Below are 27753 nucleotides of genomic sequence, written 5' to 3'. Positions count from 1 at the left end.
AATTCAAAAAGCTAATCAATGTCATTTTGATGCAGGTTGTGTTGTCAAGTTAAAATTGCTACTTTGAGATTCCATGATTTATGAACATGGTAAAGGGACACTTGAAAACCTGTATTAAATAGAGCTAATTGCATTCACTTTTCCTTTTAATTCAGAAACACTTGTTAAAAGCATTTTCTTCTATCACTTTTCAAAACACATAAAAAGGGCTGTAACTCAAAAAGGAAACACTGTAAATTTATATGAACCATTTGACTTGTTTTTGTATATAGAACTAACACTGTAATTTCAATGGTGTGATTATAAAACACCCTGTATGTATATCTACTACCACATATTGTCATATGTGAATATGTATTGTATATTTTATTGCCTATGGGAGCCAAAATTTTAAATCTGGGAACAATTTCAAATAAATATGTCTGGTGTTAATAGCTATATCCTTATAGCATTTGTAAAATTACATTTAAAACTCATTTAAAATTACATTATATTATAATTTACTTGAGCTATTCTTATCTGAGAATAGCTTTCTTGAAGGTGCTGTGATTAATTCTTTTAAATTCAAAAAGTATAAGACAAGAAGAAACTTTGATAAAAACCATGTATTTTATAACAAAAATCACATCACTAATATTAAAGATAACGATAATATAGCTCCATAGCAATTAAAATACACTTCAAGAGGACAACTGTCTCACATTAAAAAGAGAAATGAGGAATCTGGAAACAAGCATTTTAATATTTATTTACAAAATGCTAGGAGTATTTTAAGCACAATTAATGAATTACCTAACATAATTATTCAAGAAGATTTCGACATTTGGGCCATTACAGAAACTTGGTTATTATTAGCCATATGGTACAAGGAAGCCTGAGGTTTATGCTGCACCAGCCACAAAAAAAAAAAAAAAAAATTCCCGTGCTACCCTGAAAGAGACAGACAGAGAGAGAGAGAGAGAGAGAGAGAGAGAGAGAAAGAGAGAGAGAGAGAGAGAAAGAGAGAGAGAGAGAGAGAGAGAGAGAGAGAAAATCAGAAATAGAAGGGGATTACCAAGAAAGCAAGAAGATAAAAATTGACGATATTTCCTGACATCAATAATTATGTCCTGACAATTTCCATCTTATCAGGAGGGATAGAATTCTGCGGACAGGTGGTGGAGTTGCTTTTTTTATTAACAAAAATTTTAGTATTTTGGCACAATTGAATTTGGAGGAATTTGAGGGTATAAAGGTAAAATTAAAAGGTAGGTAAAAGTTCTTTACTGTTGGTTTTATTATATTTACCTCCACCTGTCCTAGCTTCTACAATAACTAAACTTGACACCTACGTGGAGTCAATTAATAACTCTGTTAATGTGGATACTAGCATTAGCAAAGGCACATGATACAAGAAAGCAAGCTTATATAGTATCAGCCAAAAAAAAAAAAAAAAAAAAAAAAATGCCCCTTATTTCACCCATCCACTCACTTCAAATGTTTGTCAAGTTCTGCCTTGAATCTATTTAAGCCATCAACTTCTACAATGACAGATGGAAGTTTGTTCCAGCAATCAACCACCCGCTGGCTGAAAGCAAATTTCTGCACATCTATCCTACAACCGTCTTTCTCCAATTTGAATTTATGCCCACTCAGGCGATTATTCTGAGCAAGAGGAAGAATCCCATCAGCATTGAGCATGCTCAAACCATTCAAGGCTTTATACACCTCAATCAGATAACCTCGCAGGTGCCTAGTCTCCAGACACCGTAATTTGCAAAACTTAAGCCTTTCTTCGTAAAAGCAACCCTTTGTTCCATTCACTAATCTTGTTGCCCTTCTCTGTACTCATTCCAACAGCTCTACATCCTTCTTAAAATGAGGCCCCCACACCTGTATACAGTACTCAAGGTGTGGCCTGACCATTGCCTTATACAAGGGGATAATCACCACCTTATACCTGCTAGAAAAATTCCTGTATATCATTGACAAGACACCATGAGCTAATCTTGCAGACCATCTGCACTGTTCAGAAAACTTCATATCTGCCTGCACAATTACATCCAGGTCCTTTTCATTCTCTACCACTGTCAGTGTAGTACCACAGAGTTGATACGTTACTCTAGGGTTACTGCTTCCCATATGTAATACTTTACATTTGTCAATGTTAAACTTCATTTGCCACCTCTCAGCCCATCTGCTCAACTTTTCTAGATCCTGTTGCAGCAGCATACTGTCATTAACAACCCTGCCAACCTTCGTATCATCTGCAAACTTGGACATTAAGCCTGATATACCATCATCAATATCATTTATAAATACAGAGAACAACAATGGACCCCACCCTGAGGGACTCCACTAATAACATTAGTCCACAAAGAGCAGTGTCCATTGATTACCACTCTCTGTCTTCTCTCACTCAACCGTCCCGTTATCCATAGCAGCAATTTGCCTCCAATGCCACACTGCTCCAATTTGTGCAGCAGTCTTCCATATGCAACAGTATCAAAGGCCTTTCTAAGATCCAAACATATGATGTCAAAGTTATTCTTTGCATCCAGTTCCTTTGTGATTACATCATAGTATCCAATCAAATTGGTCAGACAAGACTTTCCCTTAACAAACCCATGCTGTGTCCAAGCTATAACTGAAGTCTTGTCTAGATGATCCTGCACTGCTACTTTAACCAGTGTCTCCATTAATTTTCCTGGAACAGAAGTTAAATTAACAGGTCTGTAATTACCTGTATCTCCCTTTGATCCTCCTTTGTGGTTGGGGCCGCATTTGCACATCTCCAGTCCATAGGTACCTCCCCTGAGTCCATAGAAGCTATTTTCATAATCAGAAAAGTATTATTTGTTATAATGACATTTACTCGGAACTCATTAATATCCAGAGGGGTGTTCCACAACATGGTTCCTCTCTTGGCTCTTCACTTTTTAGTATTTTTCTTAATGATATATCTGCTTGTCTACAGAAAGACAAATTCGGCATTCTTACCTACGCTGATGACATGAAATTCTACAAAGAAATTAATCAGTCTTTGGATTGTGAGGAGCTACAAAAAAGGTATTCAATTAATATACCAATGGATTAAAAGTCATGGATTAAATGTTAATATTGATAAATGTCAAATCATTACCACTTCAGATCCTCATAAACAATTTGTCATCTGTTACAATTACACTTGAGAATCTTTGCATATTAAAAGAACTCATGAAATAAAAGATTTAGGGATTTTAAGAACTAATAATGGTTCTTACATAACTCATATTAATAAAGTAACTGCCAGAGTCTCTAAATTACTTGGCTTAATCAAGAGGGCTTGTTTTGACTTTGTTGGCTCTGATATCCCAAAACTTGCTTATACATCATATTTTTGTCCAATTCTGGAGTATGCAACACAAGCATGGACCCCTTTTGGTATAAATAATATTAATACACTTGAAAGGGGTTCAAAAATCTCTTATCAGATTCTTAGTTTATAAATCAGATTTAGACTATTTTATGTATAAATATAAAGATCGGTGTAAAATTTTTAACCTTCCCATGTTAAGTGTTAGAAGGAATATGTTTGACTGCATCCTTCTTTTTTTTTTATGAAAACCCCAAACACGAAAGGTATCAAAACCTACAGTACTTAGTACCGTGCATGGGTTGAAGGAGAAGTATGGGGGGGTCGGAAACTTTGCTCTAGAGACTAAACATGGGTTTCACCACTTCAAGCCTCCAATAAGCAAAGTGGTGGTATTTCACCGGTTGATGAAAGTCATCTACCACCTTCTACATTCGATTGTTCAAGGCAAAATAGATGCTTCATTGCTACTGTCATGTATTAACTTCAATTGTCTACCTAGGCCTTTGAGGGAACATAAATTATTTCACATTTCCAAACTTAGGACAAATCATCTTAAATTTGAATTTTTCAACAGAATAGCTGCATTGTTAAATGAAAATAAAACTGATATTTTTATTAATAAAACTAGTGTTAAAAATGAATATCAGAAACTGTTGTTTTAGCTATTTTAACTTTACTGAAGTTTATTTGTATTACTTTTATATTTATATGTTATTATTATATTTCAAACTGCTTTTCACAAATGTATGGCTTTTTGCTGTTTTTTGTGATTAATAAAAAAAATAAAAAAAAAAGTTAGAAGAAAATACAGTACTTACTATGAGAGGCCAGCCACTCATTATAGTCTAAACCAGAAGGCAATTCCACTATTTCCCGCAATTTTGATTCTGGTACTGTAGATTCTAGAACTGCTGACTCAAGATAAAGTTTGGGATCTTCCTGTGAAGGAGTTGTTGCATCTTTTTCCTTACGTCTGGCCTTCCTAAAATTGAAAAATATTTAAAAGGTTACTGAATATTCTGATATTCCTATATTTTTTATCTTAAATAAAGAAAATGAAGGAGGTTTATAATACAATAGTTATCTAATTTATTAATTATTATTTGAAAAGGAGTGACCATTAATTTGTGTGTAGGTTTCACTTTAATCATCCTTAAAAAAAAATAACAAGTCAATCCAAAATTAAGAAAACTGTATTATTTATTCTCTGACTGGTGTAGATTAAACGGTGTAACAGTTTTGTAGGTTCCTCCAGATATAAAAAATAAAACTTTCATTGGTAATAAAAAAATATATTTTTTTAAAAGTACGAGCAGTTTCAATTTTTATAACAAAGAACCTGAAAACTGTTCAGAATACAATATGCTAGCCTGTATGTGCATTCCTTAATAAAAGTATAGTTGTGATTAAGGCCTTAATATTTTTTTGATTCTTGCTACAGTATATGTACATACTTTCGGTAGGTACTAACCACAGCTGACCATGAGCACCCCACCAGCCGTGCCGTTTTGGATATGCCCTGTCCCAGTCGTCTGGCTATTACAATTTGGCCTTTGTCAAACTCGTTTAAGTCTGCTGCCTTTCCCATCTGAAGAGCAAGAATAGCACTGATTAATATCAGTGCTATTCTTGATACTGGAGCTCAGTATCAAATGATACTGTGTCCCGACCTGCACACACACCATAGTTCACCTGCAGTTGCTTCGATTTGCATAACGACTCACTGGTCATAATGTTTTGGCTCACTAGTGTAAATATGTTCTGTTAATTATGACATATCATGTGAAAAGTGAAGTGAAATATCAATATAAAAGTTGTTAATCTGAAAAGATCAAACTCACTCCACAAAGCACTTTCTGCATACCTCCAAAGCTTTTAATTTTCCAAGGGTGATTGATTATTACTTATTACCCAATTAGGACCTGCTTTACCTATTCTTAGCTTTTTAGAGTTTTATTGTTTTAAGTGCCAGTAAACAATTTATCACAACAAAAGCAGGTAACTGTAAAGTGCATGGTAACACAAGATGTTTTTTGTTTGTTTGTGAAGAGGTTTATGGCTAAATAATTTCCTTAGTCGGACTTATTCAAACTAGAACACATACAAAGTTTGAATGGCATTTGCATTATAACCAATCCATGTAAATGGGATTGTGTAAAGTCAGGTATAACACTATTGTAGATCACTGGTTTCCTTTAGTACTTTCATTAGGATGGTTTTTGATACAGGGTGCAGTGCTTAAAAGATGTGGTTTACTACAAATTAGTAATTCTTATAGTGCAAGCAAGTTGTAGGCAGTTGTAGCAATTTTATTTTGCTGGTGCAGTAAGTGCACCAGCAAAATAAAATAAAACCCTTCTTACTTATTCCATTCATGACACAGATGCCAATCCAGCCAACATCTGAATTTTCCAAAACTGGCAGCTTTAATTAGTCATGGAGGTAACTAATTCTAGTAATTTGCAACCTGTTGGCTAAAAGAAAATGTCACACAATTCAGTCTACACTGCTTTTGCTATAATTTGACTTAGGCCCCTAGTTATTGCATCATTTATAACTGCAAAATCACCTTGGTTCATTTTATTATCCCATCTCAGAGTCATGTGGACCTCAATGTGATTCTCAATGGACCTCAATGTGAATAGCTAGCTACCTAGGTACCTAGCTACCAAGCTCTTGGACCTGCATATTCAAAGTCTTTCCTCATATGGACACCTTTTTGCCAATTTCAAGCACATCATTCATCTTTGCACCTTTTCAAGAGGCTTGATACCTTTCTTTAGGCATGGTCTCAACACCTGGACACAGTAACCCAAGTGCAGTCTCACAATTGTTCTATACAGTGGGATTATGACCTCTGTCTCTACAAACAATTGTCCTATATACTATCATTAGGACACCATGGGCACTCCTTCCTGCTTGTCAACACACATTGAGAATGTCATGTCTACCTGGAAAGTAACTCCTAAATCTCTCTCCTCCTCTATCTTTAACCCCAACTCCTCCCTTAAGTCATTTTGGGATTGCTATTTCCCAAGTATAAAATCTTGCATTTTGCAGCATTAAAATGTAGCTGCTACTTTTCTGTCCATACTGGAATCTTATCCAAGTCATGGGTAATTTCTGAAAAGGGAGACTATGACAGTCTAAAATCTACATAGTGTCTGTTAATTGGATAGTGGCTTGGGGAGGGAAAATACAAGCAAACTATGGAATATCTTTAAAGACGTAATCAAAGAAGGCATGAATTCATGTATACCATTAAGGAAGCACAGAACACGGAGGATGCAGAGATGAATAAATGCAAAGCTGGCCAATTTGATAGAACAGATGGCATGGGTGAGTTACAAGGTGACAAAAAGTGCTGAAGCTTACAACAGATATAAACTGATATGTAATAGTATCACAGAAAGGATTAGCATTAGCAAATGATGCAAGAAAACAAGCTTATACAGTATCAGCCAAAAAAAATTAAAAATACCTCCCATTTTATCTATTCATTCCCTCCAATAGGTGCCCAGTTCTTCCTTGAATTTATTTACCCTATCAACTTCCACAACAACAGATGGAAGTTTGTTCCAGCAATCAGCCATCTGCTGGCTAAAGGCAAACTTTCACCCATCTATTCTGTAACCATCCTTTCTAAATTTGAATTTGTGCCCACTCACATGTGTTGTCCCAGCAAAAGGAAGAATCCCATCAGCATTGAACTTGCTCAATCCATTCAAAGTCTTAAACACCTCAATCAGATCGCCTTGCAGGTGCCTAGTCTCCAGGTGCTGCAATTTTCAGAACTGAAGCCTTCTTGGCTGGCAAAGGCTAATTATGAAAAACAACTGGCTAAGAGAGCAAAGAACAAGGACAAGGAGTTGCACACATGCATGAATAAAAAGAAGAAAAGAATGAATCAGAAAGGACCATTAAATGATACAGAAAAGTTGTAGATAACCCAACAGGCGATGAACTGAACAGGCACTTTGCAACGATCTTTAGAGATGAAGTACTCTTTGCAGAGAGGAAGAACTGCACAAGAGAAGCTGGGGAGTATGATCAGTTATACTGAAATTACAGATGGTAGTTAAAAAAAACTTATAAATCTAAAGGCAAGTGAGGCTCTTGCCTTTAAATCCCATGCCCTTACCTTTAACAACTGTTACCACTTTATTCACCATCCAACTTATAACTACTGTATGAGCATTTCCTACTAAGGGTTTCCAAATGTCAGTCCTATGATGCAAAATATGAGCATGTATAGAAGGAAATGAAGGAACTATACTGAATAGATGGACTGCATATACAGAGAATTCATATGGGAAAGGAGGAAGAGAGTTGAGAAATAGGATAAATTTGGTGTAAATGACATTAAACTAGGTCCAATTATAATTTAAACTGAGGTCAGAACTGCATTAAAGGAAATGAAGTAGGGAAAGGCATTGTAATTGATAGGATACAAAAGGCAAATACTTGAAACAATGAAAAATTCAGGGATAAGGGAAAAAAAAAAAGAGTAGACATAGTTTTGTTAGAGTGGCTATATCCCCACACCATAATCAAAATAATGTGGAATTTTTTACTGGTACATGATGATTAAAGCTTACTGATTCCCCCAGAGCACTTCTTTAGTACCTCCTTTAGAAAATCCTGGGACTGCCCCTATTGACAGATAAATGAAAAGGGAAACTGGCTAGAGGAATTTTATAATTCCCACTGAGAAGAAAAGAATGCAATCAAATGTAAATGAGTTTAGAACAATTAGTTTGATACCACATCATCATTATTATTATTATTATTATTAGCTATAGGGTGCAAGGAAACCTGAGGCTTATGCTGCACCAGCCAAAAAAAAAAAAAAAATTCCTGAGTTACCCTGAGAGAGAGAGAGAAGTAGAAAGAAATCATGACGATATCCAGCTCAGGACCCTGGGTGTGCCAAGCTCATACTCACTAGATGTGAGCCCCTGAGGTTGTGCAGCACAAGTGATGAGAGCAGCAAACTGAACACTGAGGAAAAGAATAGATGCAATAATAACAGGAATAATAAAGGTTCTGGACAGAAAGAAAAAAAAGAAAGAAAGAGAGACAGATAGAGAACCAGGGACACAACAGGAATAGTAAGAATTTAAGGAAATATCTGAATGCCCATTAATAGAAGAATGCTACATGGTTAAACAGTGATGCACAATGAAAGAAAAGTTAACAAGAAGCTATAATAAAAAAAAATTGCCAATCTTTTTGTCATCTCCATCTACTAGTAGCAAAGATGGAGGACAGAGGGTGGAATGCACCCAACTCCCTAAATGAAACTGCCTCAATTCCAGCAATGAGGTCCAGGCATCCCCAACAATTGGCTGGTTAATGTAAGGTTTTTATTATTATTAGCTATATGGTACAAGGAGGCTTATGCTGCACCAGCCAAAAAAAAAAAAAAATTCCTGAGTTACCCTGAGAGAGAGAGAGAAAGAAAAGTAGAAGGGAATCACCAAGAAAGAGAAGAATGATGATATCCAGCTCAGAACCCTGGGTGTGCCAAGTCCATACTCACCAGATGTGAGCCACCGGGGTAGATTTTTAAGCACATCAGCAACTTAGGCCATATTGCACCATATATATGTCTGTAAACAGTGCATGTTCTGTGGTCAATTTGAGGTTTGCTGGACAAAAAAAAAACCCCAAGTTTCTGGAGGAACCATGCCATTCTCACCTGAGACCGACTAACTCATCCACATTGTGAAAAAGACCCATAAAAATTCCTTGCCTCATTGATGGAATTCAATCTTTTTTCTTTTTTTTGTGGGGAAGATGGTGATTATACCAACTGTGCTTATGCTACCCATGAGGACAAATCCCCAACATTAATTTTTGCAGCCAGGTACCCTGAAAAATAGGACTGGCCCTAAATAGTCGCATGGAAAACTGTTTAGAGATTCAGAAAGGTACACTAGTGCAAAAGTCCTATAACATGAACGGGCTAAATGGCTCATGCATAAATATCTGTACTACAAGGTAGCACTTGTTGAGGGCCAAAAGAAGGCATATGTGATTCTTTCACATGAAATAAAAAGATGATATAAATCATGAGGTTGGTTCAAATGAAAACATCAGGAATAAGATAAATAATTCTTTACTCAAATCTATAGTAAGGAAAATCATTAATTCACAACAGTGTCCTTCTTTTACAAAACTAATGCCTGGATATGTCAAAGAAGAATTCCTTTGGTCGCTTGCTGAGCTACTTTTATAATCTTCACCCTGATTCATTCCGTAGGAATGAATCAGGGTGAAAATTATAAAAGTAGGAATTCATCCCTTTCTGCTTAATTCCAGCAACAGGTGGCATGTATCATCTTGTTCTTTCAGCTCGTCTGCAAACATTATGACTAATTCCAGTTCATTTTGAACAATGTGATATACAGATTCAACACTAATATTCAGCTCCCCCATTAGGACTTATCAGTTATGGGTGTTTTCTCAATCCAAGAAACTTGAAATTTCCTAAATTTCAATTAAAATTAGCTCCATCACTGAGTGTTTAGAAATGCAACTAAAAGTATAGAAAAGTGATTTTTTTTAACCCTATGTACTTTTTACACTGCCATTACTTGTGGTACAACAAAAATAAAGTTGAAAAATAATAAAAAATAAAATGTTAATTAACTTGATTTATGGTTTCAAGGACGAATCTGGCTTTCATATTTTTTGGGGGGAGGGGTTAAGAAGCACATGAAAGTTTATAAACTTTTGTATAACTTCATTATAATTTTGAATAGAGAATATTAGTTCTCACAAAACAGAAAGTAAAAATACAACGGAAGCGATGTGACACACTAAAATTGACGACGGAGCAGCGTGTGATCAACTTTCATTGATTCAGTGGGTTGTATGCTGCGCAATTCCCAGCCCTATTACGGTTAGTCAGAAACAATAAGAAAATTTTCACCCAAATACGAGTAAGCGTTTTGCACAAATGACGATAAAAGTAAGTGATTTTTAATTCCCACTTACAGACTTATAACAGCTTTTCAGAAAATCTAAAATCTCCAAACTATGATCACTCAATGCATTCATCGTCATTTGCACTCAGCCTGCAAGCAGTATCACATACCAGAGTATTTCAATTTACAGCCGGAGGAAATAAAACAATCGCAATATGTCTGAGAAATAAGGGCAAGAGTTGACTAAGCGGGTCTTTTCAAGCTACACAAACTCTCCCATAACTTTCATACGATAGGTCAATACAGAGTAGTACTACTCTGTGTATTCACTATCACTAACAGTACTTATCTCTCATTGGTTTGTTTCTACTGATCATTACTGACAGCTACCGCAAATGCGTCCAAGTTTTTTTTTTTTTAACCCATTTTCGGCAACGTAACCGTAATAAAGTTGGGCTACCTAAAATTATTTTTATTTCATGATAATTAGTGGTTAGTAATTAATAAATTGGGAAACGCAATTTCACCCGCACTTTTATACGTATCATATGTAAGTTACGACCTATTAAAATTCCTAATTTTATTAGGGTAACCTAACCTTATTAACACGGTTAGCTTACCTAAAACAGGATAATTTGTGTTTTAATGAAACGTAATGTTATTAAATAACGTTACCTTACCTAAACTGGTTAAATTAAAAATCTTGGAAATTTGTCACGTAAGGTTGATTTTCGGTGGCTACTATTAGTAATGTATTAGTAATTAATATTGGTTATGGTAGTTTGACATTTATCAGTCATGATCAGTAGAAACCATCGAGGGACGAACATCATACAGTAGGATTGCCAAGCTATCGACCTATTATGAAAGTTGCGGAAAAGTTCTCTGTAGGATAAAAGAGGTCATTCAGTTAACTCTTGCCGAAATACGTTATCGATATGCTGTGAAAAACATTTAGGATATTTTAGATGAGACTGAATAATACGAGATCTTCGAACAGGAAAACACCTCATGATTGCGAACTTTATAGAGAGCAAGGTTTACTTAAATGGCATTCAAACCAGAGCAATTCCAGCCATCTGAATTAAAGTCGATTATAATTTCATTACAAAATATACTTTGTTCAGTAATTCTGAAATAAAAATACTAAATTAATTTACCCACGGAAAAACCTCATAGGAAATAGGGTCAGTCTGACCCAATTAAAAATTATATGAAACTATTCTTAAAAAGTACAGAATAGTTTTAAAGTGCAAAAATACTTTCAAAAATTAGGACCAAAATGATCACGAGGCTTGAACGATCATCTAAAATGATCGCTTAAGTTTCGATTAACTTAAAGGTTGAGCATTAACAACATTTATACTTTTTGAAATTATAATCATTTGCTCACTAAATTGGGAGGCTATTACCACAGAGTAATAACATATTCTGTGGCTATTACAAAACTGGCACTTCAGAAAAAAAAACAAAAAAAAACTACATTATAAATAAGTAGCACTTCCCCATAGTGAAGCATAATATTACATATTAACTTTTTACGTGATGCCCTTCACACAAAATTGAGTGTCTAATCAATGGGAAGCAAAGCACCCATCAGTGCAATAACTGAGAAGCTAGTGAAAATTTAACTTACAGATAAATGATGTTTCCCTAGGGCAGGGGTGGCCAACGAGTCGATCGCGATCTACCAGTTGATCGCGGATTTAATTTCGGTCGATCACGACGAATTTTAAATATACAGTCATCCCTCGATTTGTGCACCTTGTGCAATGTAATTTTTGAGATGGTAGATCGCGGCACATTTTGAAGGAAAAAAGTAGATCACATCACAAATTAAGTAGGCCACTCCTGCCCTAGGGGCTCACATCTGGTGAGTATAGGCTTGGCAAACCCAGGGTCCTGAGCTGGATATCATCATTCTTCTCTTTCTTGGTGATTCCCTTCTCTCTCTCTCAGAGTAATGGGGGATTTTTTTTTTTTTTTTTGGCTGGTGCAGCATAAGCCCCTGCGCCATAGGACTAATAATAATGAAAATAATAATAATAAAAGTTGTACAAAGGCACTTGTACTTGAGCAATTAGGCACTATAAGCTTCATGTCCATCCAAGTTAATTTTAAAGATAGACTAGCAAACATGAGTTTGCTATAGAAAAGACAAAAGTTTTCTTTCCAAGGCTTATCATTAAAATAATGTTATGCTTTAATTGTTAAACTTAAGTTGTAATTTAGATAGGGTTGCCATACATCCCGTATATACGGGAATGTCACCGTATTGAGGTCTTGTGTCCCATGCAAATTGTCGCATATTTATTAAAAAAGGCGATCAAATGCAAGATAATTAGCATAAAAATACTTGAACACGTGAACACTCATTCGCGTGGCTGACGTCACGCGAATGAGCCTAATAAAGGAATTTCCGCTAAGTTCGCTAACTAGCCTAACTTCTAACTTAGCAATAGTGCAGCGGCGGCATCTGCTCTTGTGACAGTTTAGTTTGAGACAGACAATGGTGAGGATATAACGTTCACACGCGCTGCCTATTTATCTGCATCGTTACAAGTTTATTTTTGTTTGTGTATAGGGTAGAGTGAAATAAAATGCCAAAAAGTAAGTGCCATTTTTCTGAAGAATATTCCAAAAAATGGTCGTATATAAAGAAAGGACGGTCAAATGAGGATGCATATTTCTGTATTTGTAGTACTGTACCTATATTTCCATTTCTCATGGCGGCAAATCTGATATACAGCAACACTTATCAACAAAGTTTCATAATTCAAAAATTGACCATAGCGTACAATGTCATAAAACATCGCCAGTCATATATTTCTTTCGATTGTACAACAAAACTCAATGCCTTGAAATATCCAGATTCAAAAGTAGCTAATAAACAATCAACAGCAAGAAATAAAGCTTCGGCGATTGTAAAAAAACATTCCTGCACCTTTCTCAGTAAGACAAAGAACATCGCGGAGCTGAAAGAAATACAATTTTACGGATATTGGTACGGATGTCAGCAACCAGTCTGCGCGTGTAGCACAGTGGCATCGTCACCATCCTCCCCACACCGAGTGGAAAAGCCTGGGTCCGAATTCCGTCGATGACGCGAGGAACTTTAATGGGCTTTTTTCACTCCGTGGCTGAGTTAGTCGGTCTCAGGCGTAAATAGCAAGTTTTTTCCCCCAGAAACTGGGGTTTTTTCATCCAGCAAACAGACAAATCGACCATAAACACACGCAATTAACAGACATAAGACAGCACGCCAGATGAATTTAATTATTCGGGTGGTTTTTTTTTTTTTTTTTTTGATGCCAGCAAACATAATGCAGAGGAAATATTTTCACTTTTGGTACAGTATTTTACGGAAACAAAAGGTCAGCAACAAAAATTAATTAAGCTAAGTTCATTGGCTAATGAGACGTCAGAAACTATCACAGAATTTTGTTTAACTTCTCTAAAAAATCTTGGTATTCATGTTGAAAAACTTGTTGCTTTCTGTGGTGATAACACCTACACAAACTTTGGCGGGTTAGAAAGAAAAGGCTAAAATAATCTTTTCCGGAAACTGAACTCAAAATTAGGGAGAGAAGTCGAAGGAGTAGGATGTCCAGCACACATTTACTACAGATATGCGCTGCACACTGCAAACTGGAACCAGTTCAAAGACACTCTAATAGCAGAAAAAGATACACAGCAAGCTGCAATTCAAACAAACCAAGACCCTGACCAACTCCAAAAAACTGTCACAGCGATCATCACTAAAGCAGCGAATGCTGCTATAAAACAAAGAAAACCTGCCTCAGGTGCTTTACCTTCTCTCCTAAGTCGCTTGAGTCCGGAGTTCCAGAGACTTAGGAGAGAAGTCCAGGACAAATGAAAAGCATACCAGAAAGCCAGACGCTCATAGCCTGCCACTGAAATGGACGCACTGGGGGGAAATGTACAAGGAAGCCAGAAACGAGTACACCTCGCTCACATGCAGGAGTAAACTCCTCTCGTGGGAAAATCTGGTCGCAACCACTGGCAACAAATACCCCTGGGGGTGGTCTACAAAGTAACCACTAATAAACTCCCCAGGAAAGAGGTAATTTCAACCACCATAACACCACAGAAAGATTTTACCACTTCTTGGGGGGGGGGGGGGGCACCTATCAACAATATTTAGGATGCAACCCTTCACCCTCATGTAGACCCGCAGACACCCCAACAAATCAAAACGTGCACAGAGAATGACGACTACCGAACAGAAGACAGGGAACCGGATTTCACAATAGAGGAATTATAAGCGACTGCGCACCTTATTAAAAGTAAGAAATGTCCGGGTCCAGACCTCTTGGAGCTAGAATTTAATCAGGAAGGTGGTGAAGATAGCCCCCAATATGCTACTGAACCTCTTCAACCAAACTGGGACCTTCCCAAAGGACTGGAAAAAAGCAAATATTAAACTCATAATTAAAAACCCGACAAAACCACCAGAACAACCGACTTCCTACAGACCAATAGCCCTACTAATAGTCTGCAGTAAACTCTTGGAACGACTCCGGTTAACCAGAATACAGGCAAACCTAATGTCCCCAAACCAGTACAGCTTCAGACTGGGAAAGTCGCCTGTGGATGCCCTGAAAAACTTCCTGCCACAGAAAACAAATACTTCCTGGCTATCTCCATCAACTTTGCTGGGGCGGGCCGGGCGTCCGCCCGGCTCCAGGGAACTGGGATGCCAGGCAACTACTATGGAGTAATCCAAAGCTACCACTCCAGTAGACTCATCATAGTTAATGCTCTCTATAAAATACTCACCAGAAAAATCAACAGATACTCCGTTTTAGGACCTACGTTATGGAACATTGTCTTGAATGAATTCCTAAATACCGATATTGGAGAGGCATCTTCAAAAGCCTTTGCAGACAACCTCATCCTGATGATAGAGGCAAACAGCAGAATCCAGCTGGAAAGAAAGGCAAATCATGCCCTTAAAATCCTACAGGAGTGGACCAATATCCACTTCCTTAGGATCTCTGCAACCAAAATGGATTCCATTCTCCTCAAGGGTGCCCTAGATTACAGGAGATCCCCACAGATTAAGATTGATGGTGTCACACTACGACTTTCCAAGGAAGTTAGATACCTGGGAGTAATACTGGACTCGCCCCCGCTCTCTCTCTCCTTCCAGGCACACGTTAAATACATCCGTAAGAAGGTACGGGGCTATACAACCCTTGTTACCAGAGTCGCAAAAAGGGACTGGGGATTAAAAAAGAAGACCATCAAGCTTTTTTACAAAGCTAGCTTCCTGCCGATAGCTACCTATGCTTCCAGAGCATGGTACCCCAAATTTACCATGGCTGTAAATCACAGAATCCTCGACTCTATCCATAGAGCCATGCTGCTCGCTATAACTCGCGCTTACAGCACACTTAGCACCCACGCACTGCAGGTGCTGGCGGGAACTCTACCTTTAGACTTCGAATTGGCTAAATGTGGAGTATTATATGAACTCTACAAGGGAAAGCCTGTACTTTCGCCGACTTCGACGCAGATCCTACAACAAACCGTTTGACTGAGAACAAGAGACTTATAAATCATCTCAAGCAGACCTGGCAAACCAGATGGGAGAATTACCCAAAGGGAGAAGTCACCTAACGATTCTTCCCCAACGTTGGAAAACTCTACCCAATGGCTCTAGCATGGTTCACACCGGGACTCCACGCAACCTTCCTGCTAACAGGACGCAGTGCCCTTTAAGGCTACGCTTACAGCCCTGGTCATTACAGATGACCCTACTTGCTGTTGTGGAGAGTTGGAGAGCTGGCACCACCTCATGTATGAATGCCAGCTTTATGATGACCTCCGCTGCCAACTCATCACCCTGTTCACTTTTTTGCTCAGAGATCAACACTTAGAGAGGGCGCTCTAGTCGCGGAAGAGAACAGTCAGTGGATTTTTGGCTGCTGTACAGGGATAAGTATTTTTAATTTTTACCGTATTCTTCGTTAATTAACATACTACATTGTGTTTTACAGATATATTAAATAGATTTAGTAGCGTTCGTTAGCTTCTTATTTTGAATTTAATTAGTGATTTTTCGAAGTTACGACTGCCGGTGTTGGCGCCAATATTGTTGAACTAGTCGCTATATTGTAGTCGATAAGAAATAGTGTAACGTATATATATCGCGAAACTGATAGCGTAAGATATAAAGTAAAACTAGAGAGCGTAATACGAAGCACTCAATTAGGTATCTATTAGCTTATTATAGTATTATAAATTAATCAAAAATATTATTAATCTTATTATTAAATTTCATTGTTAATTAAATTGTATTTAAACGGAAATCATGACCCAAACTAGAGCTGCGAAGCAAAGATCACAGATTAACAAGAGTGCTGTGACTCGGAGGAAAAACGAAGGTGGCGATTCTCCAACGTACCACAGTCTCAAAAAACGTGCGAAATGTGAAATGTTTGCTGACCTTTCTAAAACAGGACATGATCTAGCCAAGGAGGATGCCATTGTGTGTACTATGTGTCTAGAGTGTCGAGAAATTAGGCGCCAACTCAGCGTTCTGATGGACGTTATGAGAGCTTGAGGTGTAGAATAAATGCCCTCGAAGAAAATGTGAGGGCCCATCAAGCTCTTAAGTGCCCAGCTCACTCCTGTGCATCAGGCAATCTCCAAGGCAGAATGCGCTGGGCCCACAGGAACTAATTATTGTTGGTGACTCTATTGTCAGGGAATATAATATGCAACGGGTCCAGGGGTATGTCTGCCAGGGGCAAAAGTATGATGTTGTAGAGCAGATATCATCATATGTATGATGATATCTGCTCATGAGCAGATATCATCATAAGTATGATGTTGTAGAGCAGATATCAAAAGGTGATATTGTTGTACACGTTGGAACAAATGACATTAAGAGTAAGAGATCTACAGATTTACTCAACAAGTACAGGTCAATGTTGAAAAAAAATCGCGAGTTAGGGTTGAATGTGAAAGTGTCTGCAATTCGGCTCAGACATGACAGGTGGGAGTATATGATGGGAGCCTTGTCGATCAATTCGGCCCTATAGAGATTGTGCAAGGCTCAAACTGCTTCTACAGGGATGGGGTAAACTTAAATAGAAACGGTGCAAAAATATTTACTGATGCTATAGTGGCAATGTTAGGTGGATCGGAAAACTGATAGCTTGGGGGGGGGACACAGACTAAAAGGTTAACAGTGGCCGCAGGTAGAGGCAAAAGTGATTCTTGCACTGCTTCTATTAGAATGAGCAGCAGCCTGGCAAGCAAGGCAATGGAGATTTCCAGGACTGCTGGGAGTCATAGTGGAACAAATAAATACATGGACTGTGTTCGGGTAACTAAAAGTAGAAACAGGTGTATGTATACTTGCATGTACACCAATGCTAGGAGTATAGTTAATAAATTTGATGAGCTTGAAGTGCTAGTCAAGTCATCAAAGGCAGATATTGTTGGGATATCAGAGACGTGGCGTAACACAGAGAAGCAGTGCAGAATTGGAATTTGGGGAGTACAATAAGCACAGAAAGGATAGACAAGACGAAGGTAGGAGGGGTTATGCTGTTAGTTAAGAAACACATAAAATCTAAGAAAGTGCATGTTGGTGGACAATTCAATGTCGACTCTGTTTGGTGTGACATAAGCACTGGGAAAGAAAAAATGAGAGTAGGTGTGTATTATATAGGCTAATGAATCTGATGAGTATAATGAGAAATTGTGCAGAGAAATAGAGTGGGCCAGTAAATCAGAATGTTTTATAATGGGGGATTTTAACTTTCCAGATATTGACTGGAACTTGTGGGTTGGTCACTCCACACTAGCAAAACTTTTGTGGATTTATTGGATGACTGTTTTCTAAGCAACATGTTCAAGAGGCAACGAGAGGGAGTAATACTCTTGATCTGATTATCAGCAGTGATTATTCATGCATTAAGAAGTTTCAGATAAAGGAACCACTGGGTGACAGTGATCACAGTGATCACAATGTACTGATGTGAGAATTACTTATCTAACTATCATCAAGGCTAAAGGGAAGGGCTATTGCTTTCGTAAAGGTGACTACAGGGATCTCAGGCAGTTTTTAAATTCTGTACACTGGGGTCAACTGATGATGTTACCAACGTTGAATTCTAAATGGGAAGCCTTCAGGGACTTAATTTTGGAGGCTAGTATGCTTATCATTCCAACTACTGTTCAAGGTTTAGGCCTAAATGGATGTCAGATGAACTAATGAGCCTCGTGGTAGAGAAGAATGTATGGGATGCATATACAGTTTCAAGTGACACAGAAGCCTATGGCAGATATAAACTAGTCTGTAATCAATTCACAAAGGAGGTTAGGCAGGCGAAGGCAGATTGCGAGAAATCCTTGGCAAAGGATGCAAAGAAAAACAGCTAAGAGTTCTTTATGTATGTAAACTCTAGAAGGAAAGGGATAAATCAGATTGGACCATTAACATAGATGGGTTGACTATTGATGATCATATTAAAGTAGCTGATAAACTGAATGAGTATTTTCCATCTAAATTCACACATGAGGAGTTATTCAATGAGGGGAGTGGCAGAAGTTTATAAAACTCTTAACAGGGAGCTAAGTGATTTTGTAATAACTGAGAGCAAAGTGGAGGAGAAATTGTTAAAGTTAAATATAAAAAAGGCACTTGGGGTGGATGGAATCTATCCAGTTATATTAAAGGAGGCAGCAAGGGAAGTAAACAAACCCTTAGCCATAATTATGAGAGCTTCCTTGGACTCAGGGGAGGTTACCATGGACTGGAGGTGTGCAAATGTATCACCAATTCACAAAGGGGATTCGAAAGGTGACACAAGTAACTACTGACCTGTTAGTTTAACTTGTGTTCCGGAGAAAATAATGAAATCATTGGTTAAAGAAGCATTGCAAGATCATCTAGACAAGACTTCAGTTATAGCTTGGACACAGCATGGGTTTGTTAAGGGGAAGTCTTGTCTGACCAATTTGATTGGATACTATGATGTAATCACAAAGGAAATGGATGTAAAGAATAACTTTGACATCATATGTTTGGATTTTAGAAAGGCCTTTGATACTGTTGCATATGGAAGACTGCTGCACAAATTGGAGCAGTGTGGCATTGGAAGCAAACTGCTGCTATGGATAAAGGGATGGTTGAGTGGAAGAAGACAGAGAGTGGTAATCAATGGACACTGCTCTTTGTGGACTAATGTTATTAGTGGAGGCCCTCAGGGTTCAGTGTTGAGTCCATTGTTGTTCTCTGTATTTATAAATGATATTGATGATGGTATATCAGGCTTAATGTCCAAGTTTGCAGACGATAAGAAGGTTGGCAGGGTTGTTAATGACAGTATGCTGCTGCATACTGTCATTAACATCAAACAACAATTCTTCAGCTGCGGTTGAAATTGTATTGTGTAAAATGTGTGTAGGTGTTAAGGTGCAAGGTATATTGTTGTAATGCGGCACGAGAGCTTTCCTCCCCATCTCCGCGTTGCTTTCATTGTGGGCGTACCGGTTTGCTAGGAATGGCAGAGGTTTAAAAGTGTGTGGGTATTGTACCTGTGTAATGTCGTGCACCGTTGTTCATCTGGTCATTTAGCCGCTGGATCCCTGCTGGAGCCCAGCGTTACCCCACCTTCGCCCCGTGGAGGCAGACCCAGGAACCCAGTAGACTTAAGTTACTCTGGCAGGTCCTGCTGCGTAATTTCCTTTCGGCGGGTAGGACCTGGCGTGACGTAGCCGAATGGTCAAAAGCGCGAGTGCGGTAGCACGCGCACTTTGAGCGGACCCGGGTTCGAGCCCGTGACTGCTAAATACGATTAACAATTTTTATTGATTGATTTATTGTAAACTCTACTGACCTGGTGGTCGTGCCGGAGTATAAACAAGAACATTAAAAAAAAAAAAAAACTTATGTACACATAAGAAAATACAAAACAGTGATAGATATATATAAATATACACCAATGAGCCAAAACATTATGACCATCTACCTAATATGATGTTGATCCCCCACATGCAGCCAAAACAGCTCGTACCCGGCGAGGTTTGGACGCTACCAGATTTCTAAATGTCTTGTAGTATCTGGTACCAACACGTAACCAGCAGATCCTTTAACTCCTGTAAGGTCCGTGGTTGAGACGCCACAGATCGGAGTTGCTGTTCCAACACAAACCACAGATGCTCGGTTGGATTGATGTTTGGAGAATTTGGAGGCTAGGCAATACCTGGAAGTCTTCCTCGGGTTCCGCGAACCAGTCTCGAACAATCCGGAGTGTGGCATGGCGCATTATTCTGCTGAAAGACAGTATCACCAGAGGAGAAGACCGTTGCCATGAAAGGGTGTACCTGGTCAGCAATGATGTTTAGGTACTACAGCTAGGCCTCGCATAACGCGAGTTCGATTTACGCGATATTCAGTTAACGCGATCTTTTTTTTCATGCGATAGTTGAAAAAGATTTGAATCGCGCGTTAAGCTTACCGCGAGTCGTACGGTCAATAAACAAACGTTTACCTGTTGCCCGCCTCGGTGTGTTCCATCAACCATCGGAAGAATACGTGTTTGTCTCCTGCTAATAAAGTCAATGCAGACTTGCATTTAAAAATGCAAGAAAAGTTTCAACAGTGCCTGCTTCCCGTTGGCACGTGAAGGTTCTATCATGAAGCCGGTAGTGTTCACATGGCAAGGAAACTGTATCAAGGACGACGCTCTTGGCCTTCCAATGAAGTACAAATCTCAGAAATGAATACAGAACCATCAAACATCAGTATAATCTCGAAATTTCAAAGCAAAAAAATCACTACCTGGCAGTCTTTTGTCTCCACTGTGGTCAACACCGATCCGTGGGGAGTGCTCTATAAACTTAGCAAAATAACCATAAAGCTCTATAACTATAAAGTGCCACCCAATGATATCTATAACGCATACTAGGCGATGACTGAAAAGACAATCTAGCATGATACTGTCACCACGATTCTGGATAAACTTTTCCTTCTAGATGATCAGTCAAAAAAAACTCTCCCACTCAATTCATAACAAGAACCTTCAATACTCCTCTACTGTGGATACCGACCTATTTACTCAACAAGAGCTTCAAACAGCCTTAAATAAAATCAATGTTCAAAAATGTCCAGGACCTGACTTGCTGGAGCATTCTCAATAAGAAGTCTGGAAAAACATATCCTAACATTCTGCTAAATCTCTTCAACAAATGTCTTCTCTGCGGTACTTTTCTCTGCCTCTGGAAGAAAGCGCTAGTCAAACTACTAAGAAAACCCACATCGGATCCCAGAGCCTTCCGCTCCATTTCTCTCCTACCGAATTTGGGGGAACTGTACGAACGACTTTGTCTGTAACGTCTGGACAATCTAATTAACATATCCAGTTGTAAAGCTGTTATTTTATAACCCCTGGCATGGTGCCGTGAAGGGTATTGTATGGTCGTGGTACCTGCGTGTACCGGTGAACTGTACAATAAAGATCTTACTTCCCCCAAGAATCTATGATCTCTTCGAAGCTCAAGGTATCTTTTAACCTCACCAGTATGGATTCGTTAAGGGCAAGTTCACTGAAGATGCTCTTCTTGCGCTAAAGAAATTGCATCCAGTGTTCCACATTCAAATATGAAATGGCCATCTTCATAGACTTCGAGGGTGCTCTGGACTCCTTCTGGTGGGAGAACGCCCTCGCAAGCCTTGGGAACATCTCATGCTCCTCTCAGTTGTACTTTACTTCAAAACAGCTTACAGGTTACTTCAAAAACCCGAAGCATAACACGAGCTGTCAATAATAAAGGGTGTCCTCAAAGTTCTGTTCTGGGGCTCCTCTGGATATTACACTGAATACGTGGCTAACCAGACATTTTGATTTTGATACTCCATCTGCACATGCCGATGACCTTGTCATTGTATTCTCTAGCAATGCGAGGAACTTTAATGGTTTTTTTTTACTCCGTGGCTGAGTTAGTCTGTCTCAGGCGTAGATAGCAAGGTTTTTCGCCCAGAACCTGGGGTTTTTTCGTCCAGAAAAACAGGCAAATCGACCAGAGAACACACGCAATTTACAGACATAATATATAAATGGGTATATGTAAGAAATTACGGGTGGCCCTAATATAATAATTTGTAATTTTTTTTTGTCTTCTCTAGCAACTCCAGGCTACAAATTCAAGAAAGAGCCTCTCCGGCCTTAAAGGATCTCATCAAATGGGCCAACAAACTTAATTTCTCCATCCAAAACCGAGTCATGATTTTTAAAGGTAAACTAAATATTCATCGTCCTCCTATTCTGAAAACAGCTAACAAGCAAATACCATATATCAAGCAGTTAAAACATCTAGGTGTGATCACTGATGATAGACTCAATTTTACTTTTCACGTAAACCACTTGACAGATAAAAATCAAGAAATTTACTATGGCTATTGTTCGGGTTACAAAGGAACTGGATGCAAAAAATAATTTTTATATCATATACTTGGATTTTAGGAAAGCTGTTGATACTGTTGCACATGGACGATTACTGTACAAATTTCAGCAGTATGACATTAAGGGCAAATTGCTGCTATGGATAAAGGGATGGTTGAGTGGGAGAAAGCAGAGAGTGGTAATTAGTGAACACTGCTCTTCGTGGACTAATGTTATTACTGGAGTCCCATAGGGTTCGATGTTGGGTCCACTGTGTTTTCCGTATTTCTTAATGATATAGATGAAGGTATATCAGGCTTAATGTCCAAGTTTGCAGACGATACCAAGGTTGACAGGGTTGTTAAGGACACTAATGACAGTACGCTACTGCAACAGGATCTAGAAATGTTGAGCAGATGGGCTGAGAGGTGGCAAATGAAGTTTAACGTTGATAAATGTAAAGTACTGCATATAGGAAGCAGTAATCCCAGAGTAACGTATTAACTGTGTGGCACTACACTCAGGGTGGTAAAGAATGAAAAAGACCTGCGGATAATTGTGCAGTCAGATATGAAATTTTCTGAGCATTGTAGACAGAGTGCAAGAGTAGCTCATGGTGTCTTGTAAATTTTATACAGGAATTTTTCTAGCAGGGATAAGGTGGTTGTCCCCTTATATAAGGCAATGGTCAGGCAACACCTTGAGTACTGTATACAGGTCTGGAGGTCTCATTTTAGAAAGGATGTAGAGCTGCTAGAACGAGTACAGAGAAGGGCAACGAGATTGATGAATGGAACAAATGGTTGCGCTTACAAAGAAAGACTTAAGTTCTGCAAATTTCAGTGTCTAGAGACTAGGTACCTGCGAAGTGATCTGATTGAAGTGTATAAGACCTTGAATGGTTTGGGCAAGCTCAACGTTGATGGGATTCGTCCTGTTGCCCAGATTATTCACCTGAGGGGACATAAATTCAAATTGAGGAAAGACAGTTGTAGAATAGATGTGCGGCAATTTTCCTTTAGCCAGCGGGTGGTTGATTGCTGGAACAAACTTCCACCTGTCGTTGTAGAAGTAGACAGCTTAAATAAATCCATGGCGGAACTAGACAAACATTTGGAATGAATCTGAATCCCACCAAAACAAAGATGATGATTTTCAAAACCAAACTTGACATAAGAAGGGCCCCCACAGAGGCGGATTAAACGGGGGGCGCACCGGACACGCGCCCTGGGCCCGACTTCTGAAGGGCCCATGCAAAACCGCAACAAATTAGTTGAACATATTAGTTCAACTAATACTTGAAGTAGTCTGCGTGGGTTGCACAGTGGTATCGTCACCATCCTCCCCACACCGGGTGGAAAAGGCTCGGGTTCGAATCCCGTCGATGACGCGAGGAACTTTAGTGGGCTTTTTTCACTCCGTGGCTGAGTTAGTCGGTCTCAGGCGTAGATAGCAAGGTTTTTCCCTCAGAAACGGGTTTTTTCGTCCAGCAAAACAAGCAAATCGACCAGAGAACTCATGCAATTTACAGACACGAATACGGGTTAATGTAATCATTTACGGGTAACCCTAATATAGTAATTTGATTTTTAAATAATAGTTGAACTAATATGTTCAACTATTATTTAAAAATTTAATATTTAATAATAGATTTAATATTTAATTTTTTTATTTAATTTAATTTTATTTAATTTAATTTTATTTAATTTAATTTAATATTTAATAAGAATATTTAATAATAAATTTAAAATTTAATAATAGTTGAACTAATATGTTCAACTATTAGTTCAAAATTTTGTGATTATTATTATGCTATTATTAATTATATTATACATACCGGTATATTATATTCAAATTTTATTGGAAATAAAACATTAATAGTACATAATATTTTTTATTTATTTAAAAAAATGGTTAACATGTATTTTTATTTTCCTTGTCTCTCTCTTTTTTTTTAAGGGGCCCAATATTTTCTTCTGCGCCCGGGTCCTCAACCGATCTTAATCCGCTGCTGCCCCCCCCCCCAGGTCAAAATTAATGGTATCCAGCTACCCCTGGTCGTGCAGGCCAGGGTCTTGGGCGTGATTATAGACCACAGGCTTTCATTCCTACCTCACCTACAACACCGTGAAAAAACCAGGAAGTTTACAGCCTCCATCATTGGAATTTCAAGAAATGAGTGGGGCCTGTCTAGAAGGACCCTGCTACTTTACTATAAAGTGGTATTCCTTCCCATAGTCTCATTCGCGGCTGGAGCTTGGTTCCACAGAGTGGTAATTGTCAAAATGAAGCTAAAACCCAACTCAATCCAGAGGGCTATGCTACTAGCAACACATCGCATCTGCCGAACGGTGTCCACTGCGGCAATCTAGGTTATTACTGGTTCTCTGCCTTTAGACCTATATGTAATATTTAGAGGATTATGCTTCAGGCTCAAAAAAGGAATTCCTACCTCCATCATGGATATAGACCTATCGCTGAATGATGACAATAAAAGGGAAAAAGCTCGATGCTTTAAAGAGCTAATAAATGTCTGGCAAACAAGGTGGGACAATTCAACTGTTGGCACTGTAACCAGAAATTTCCTACCGGATGTTTCCTTTGTGATGTCGAAGAAGGTTAGCCCATGGTTTACAATTAGTCTGGAAACATCGTATCTTATTACTGGGCATGGATCCCTTAACGAAAAACTCCACCAGCTAGGCCTGTTAAACACTGACCTCTGTTTCTATGGAGCAAAAGAAAATTGGCAACATCTTCTCCACGAATGTGCCTGCCATAAAAACTATAGTAGGAATGAGCTGCGAAATGAAGTCCCATCCTTCAGCATAAATCAAGTTGACCAACTTGTTCTGATCCCACATCACTTGTCTGCACTCCAGGCTTTTGCAGCTGCTGTCTTTTCCAGAAGGAAAGATATGCTTACAACTAATGCGGTAGCAACATAACCTCAAGCACCAATCAAAGATCAACCTATTGACCTTTTCAGGCATATTATTATTATTCTATTTTATTTTTATTTTTTATTTATAATTTTTCCTTTCCTCACCTCTCTTTTTTTTTCTTTTTTTTTTCAATCTTCCCTCTTTTCTTTTTTTTCCTTTCTTTCTTTATATATTTTTTATTTTTATTTATTTTTCTTTATTTTTTTATTTTTCTTTATTTTTCTTTATTTTTTTATTTTATTATTTTTTTATTTTTTTCTTTTATTTTATTTATTTTTTCCTCTCAAAACCTGCACCACGGGTGAATGTTTTTTTTTTTTTGCTGAAGTCCCTCTGGAATGGGCCCCCAGAGGATCCTGGCCCACCTGCTGGCAACACCATGTGGGTCAGGGTCTCTTTTGAGACGTTACGTGATATACTGGCTCACCTTCCCTTAGTGTGGACGTGGTGAGTACCCAGAATCATCTGTCCAGGTGACTGATGCTTCTGGGTAGCCAAGAGGTCAGAACAGAACAACAGAACACACACAAAATACACACAAACCTATGTCACACACATATCTGGCCAGTTTGTAGTGATACTGTTCTTCACAGTGATACGAGGCGGAGTTGAACGAATGTTCCAGGTGCCGCCCTTTATATGCACGTGTCCACATTTGAAATGAATGGATGGGTGAAATGGGAGGGATTTTGGCCAGTCCTGCTTGAACTTCACCTCCTATGGTGTCTCCAATACCTTCAACAGTGTTGTTGTCAGCTTCAACATAGTCATTTTACCTCAGTGAGTGGTGTCTTACAATTTTTTTTTTTTTTTCCAACTATGCGGGTACCCCAGTCTGGGAAACTGTGTGTATGATTTTATTTAATTATTCATCTTTTTATTCTGTATGTACCATTATTATTTTATTTATTTACTTTTTCTTAACTTATTTATTTTTATATTTTTTAATTTGTTTTTATTTTTTTTATTTTTTCTATGCCAGTACCTTTAGTTTTGGTAGCTGTTAGTTGTTTTTATTGGATTTTAGGAGCATCGAAAACTAAGGCCATGTTCCTCCGTGTATATTGTCTGTAAGTTGCGTGTGTTTTGAGGTCGAGTTTCTGTACCCGAGTTTCGGGGATAAGAAACCATGTTACCCTCGTCTGAGACCGACTAACTCAGCCACGTTGTGAAAAATACCCAATAAAAATTCGAACTCAGATCTTTTCCACCTCGTGTCGGGAGGATGGCCATCTACACTGTGCTACACCCACGAGGGCTAAGTAGCTGTGGGTACGGGTTTTTGCTGGCACCCACTGGTATTCTGGTGGGCGTGGGATTTCGCCCTCTCCAGGACAGACAAAGATAGTAATAGCCTATCTCCACTTGGCCAGGGACACGTCTCGTTGTGGCTCACCTCCTCCTGGTGTCAGCAAAAACCCGTATGACGCAGCAAAAAAAAAAAAAAAAAAAAGTTATGACGACATCATTAATTACTTAGCAGCTAAAAGGGTTAAAGATATTTTGTAACTACCTAAACAAATGTTTGTGCAATGATTGTTTTAATAATATGTAAATGTGTGTGATTATTGGTTCCTATTATTATTTATTCATGTTCCTATTTTTATGAGATGATTGCAATTGTTAAAAAATATTGTTTATTAATGTATTAAATATTATTCGTATTTAAAATTTTTGTTCAGTATAAAATAAAATTATTTAATTATTTCTTGGTTACTGTAAAATTTAAAAAAAAAAAAAATTAAGAAATCACTATTAAAAAAAAAACAACACCCTGTAAAAGTTTTGCACAGGACCCTAGGACCCGCAAGTAATTCTTGAAGGATTCCACAAATTCTGGGGGCGGCCCTGATTACTTAAAGAAATTTTTATAAACGAATCCAGAACAAACAAACCAAAGAACTCACTCACTCTCTCTCTCTCTCTCTCTCTCTCTCAGGATCGCTGAGAATATTTTGGAAACTTTAAGAAAGAAAGAATAAATTTTTTTTGTTGTTTTCTTAATCATGAGAACAAATCGGGCTTAAAAACACACATTCAATTTACAGACAGAAAAAAACTGAGTGCACTTCTTCAACAAGACGTATTATTACACGTAGTTCCTCTGTAGAATAACT

General features: G+C 38.2%; 1 protein-coding gene across 1 annotated transcript in view; it reads right to left on the bottom strand.

Annotated features, from left to right (window-relative positions):
* Positions 1-27753, bottom strand: part of LOC150077412 (MOB kinase activator 2-like) — a 197667-nt gene that overhangs the window by 53560 nt on the left and 116354 nt on the right. The window contains exon 2 of the mRNA XM_090386291.1: positions 4156-4319. Coding sequence (XP_090242417.1) covers positions 4156-4319 — 164 coding nt within the window. The remainder of the gene's footprint in view (positions 1-4155; positions 4320-27753) is intronic.

Source organism: Mastigoproctus giganteus, chromosome 12 (genome assembly GCF_048544385.1).
Source record: "Mastigoproctus giganteus isolate SK-2022 chromosome 12, ASM4854438v1, whole genome shotgun sequence".
Lineage (NCBI taxonomy): Eukaryota > Metazoa > Arthropoda > Arachnida > Uropygi > Thelyphonidae > Mastigoproctus > Mastigoproctus giganteus.
The sequence above is the reverse complement of the archived record's forward strand: the minus strand, read 5'-3'. Positions and strand labels throughout refer to the sequence as shown.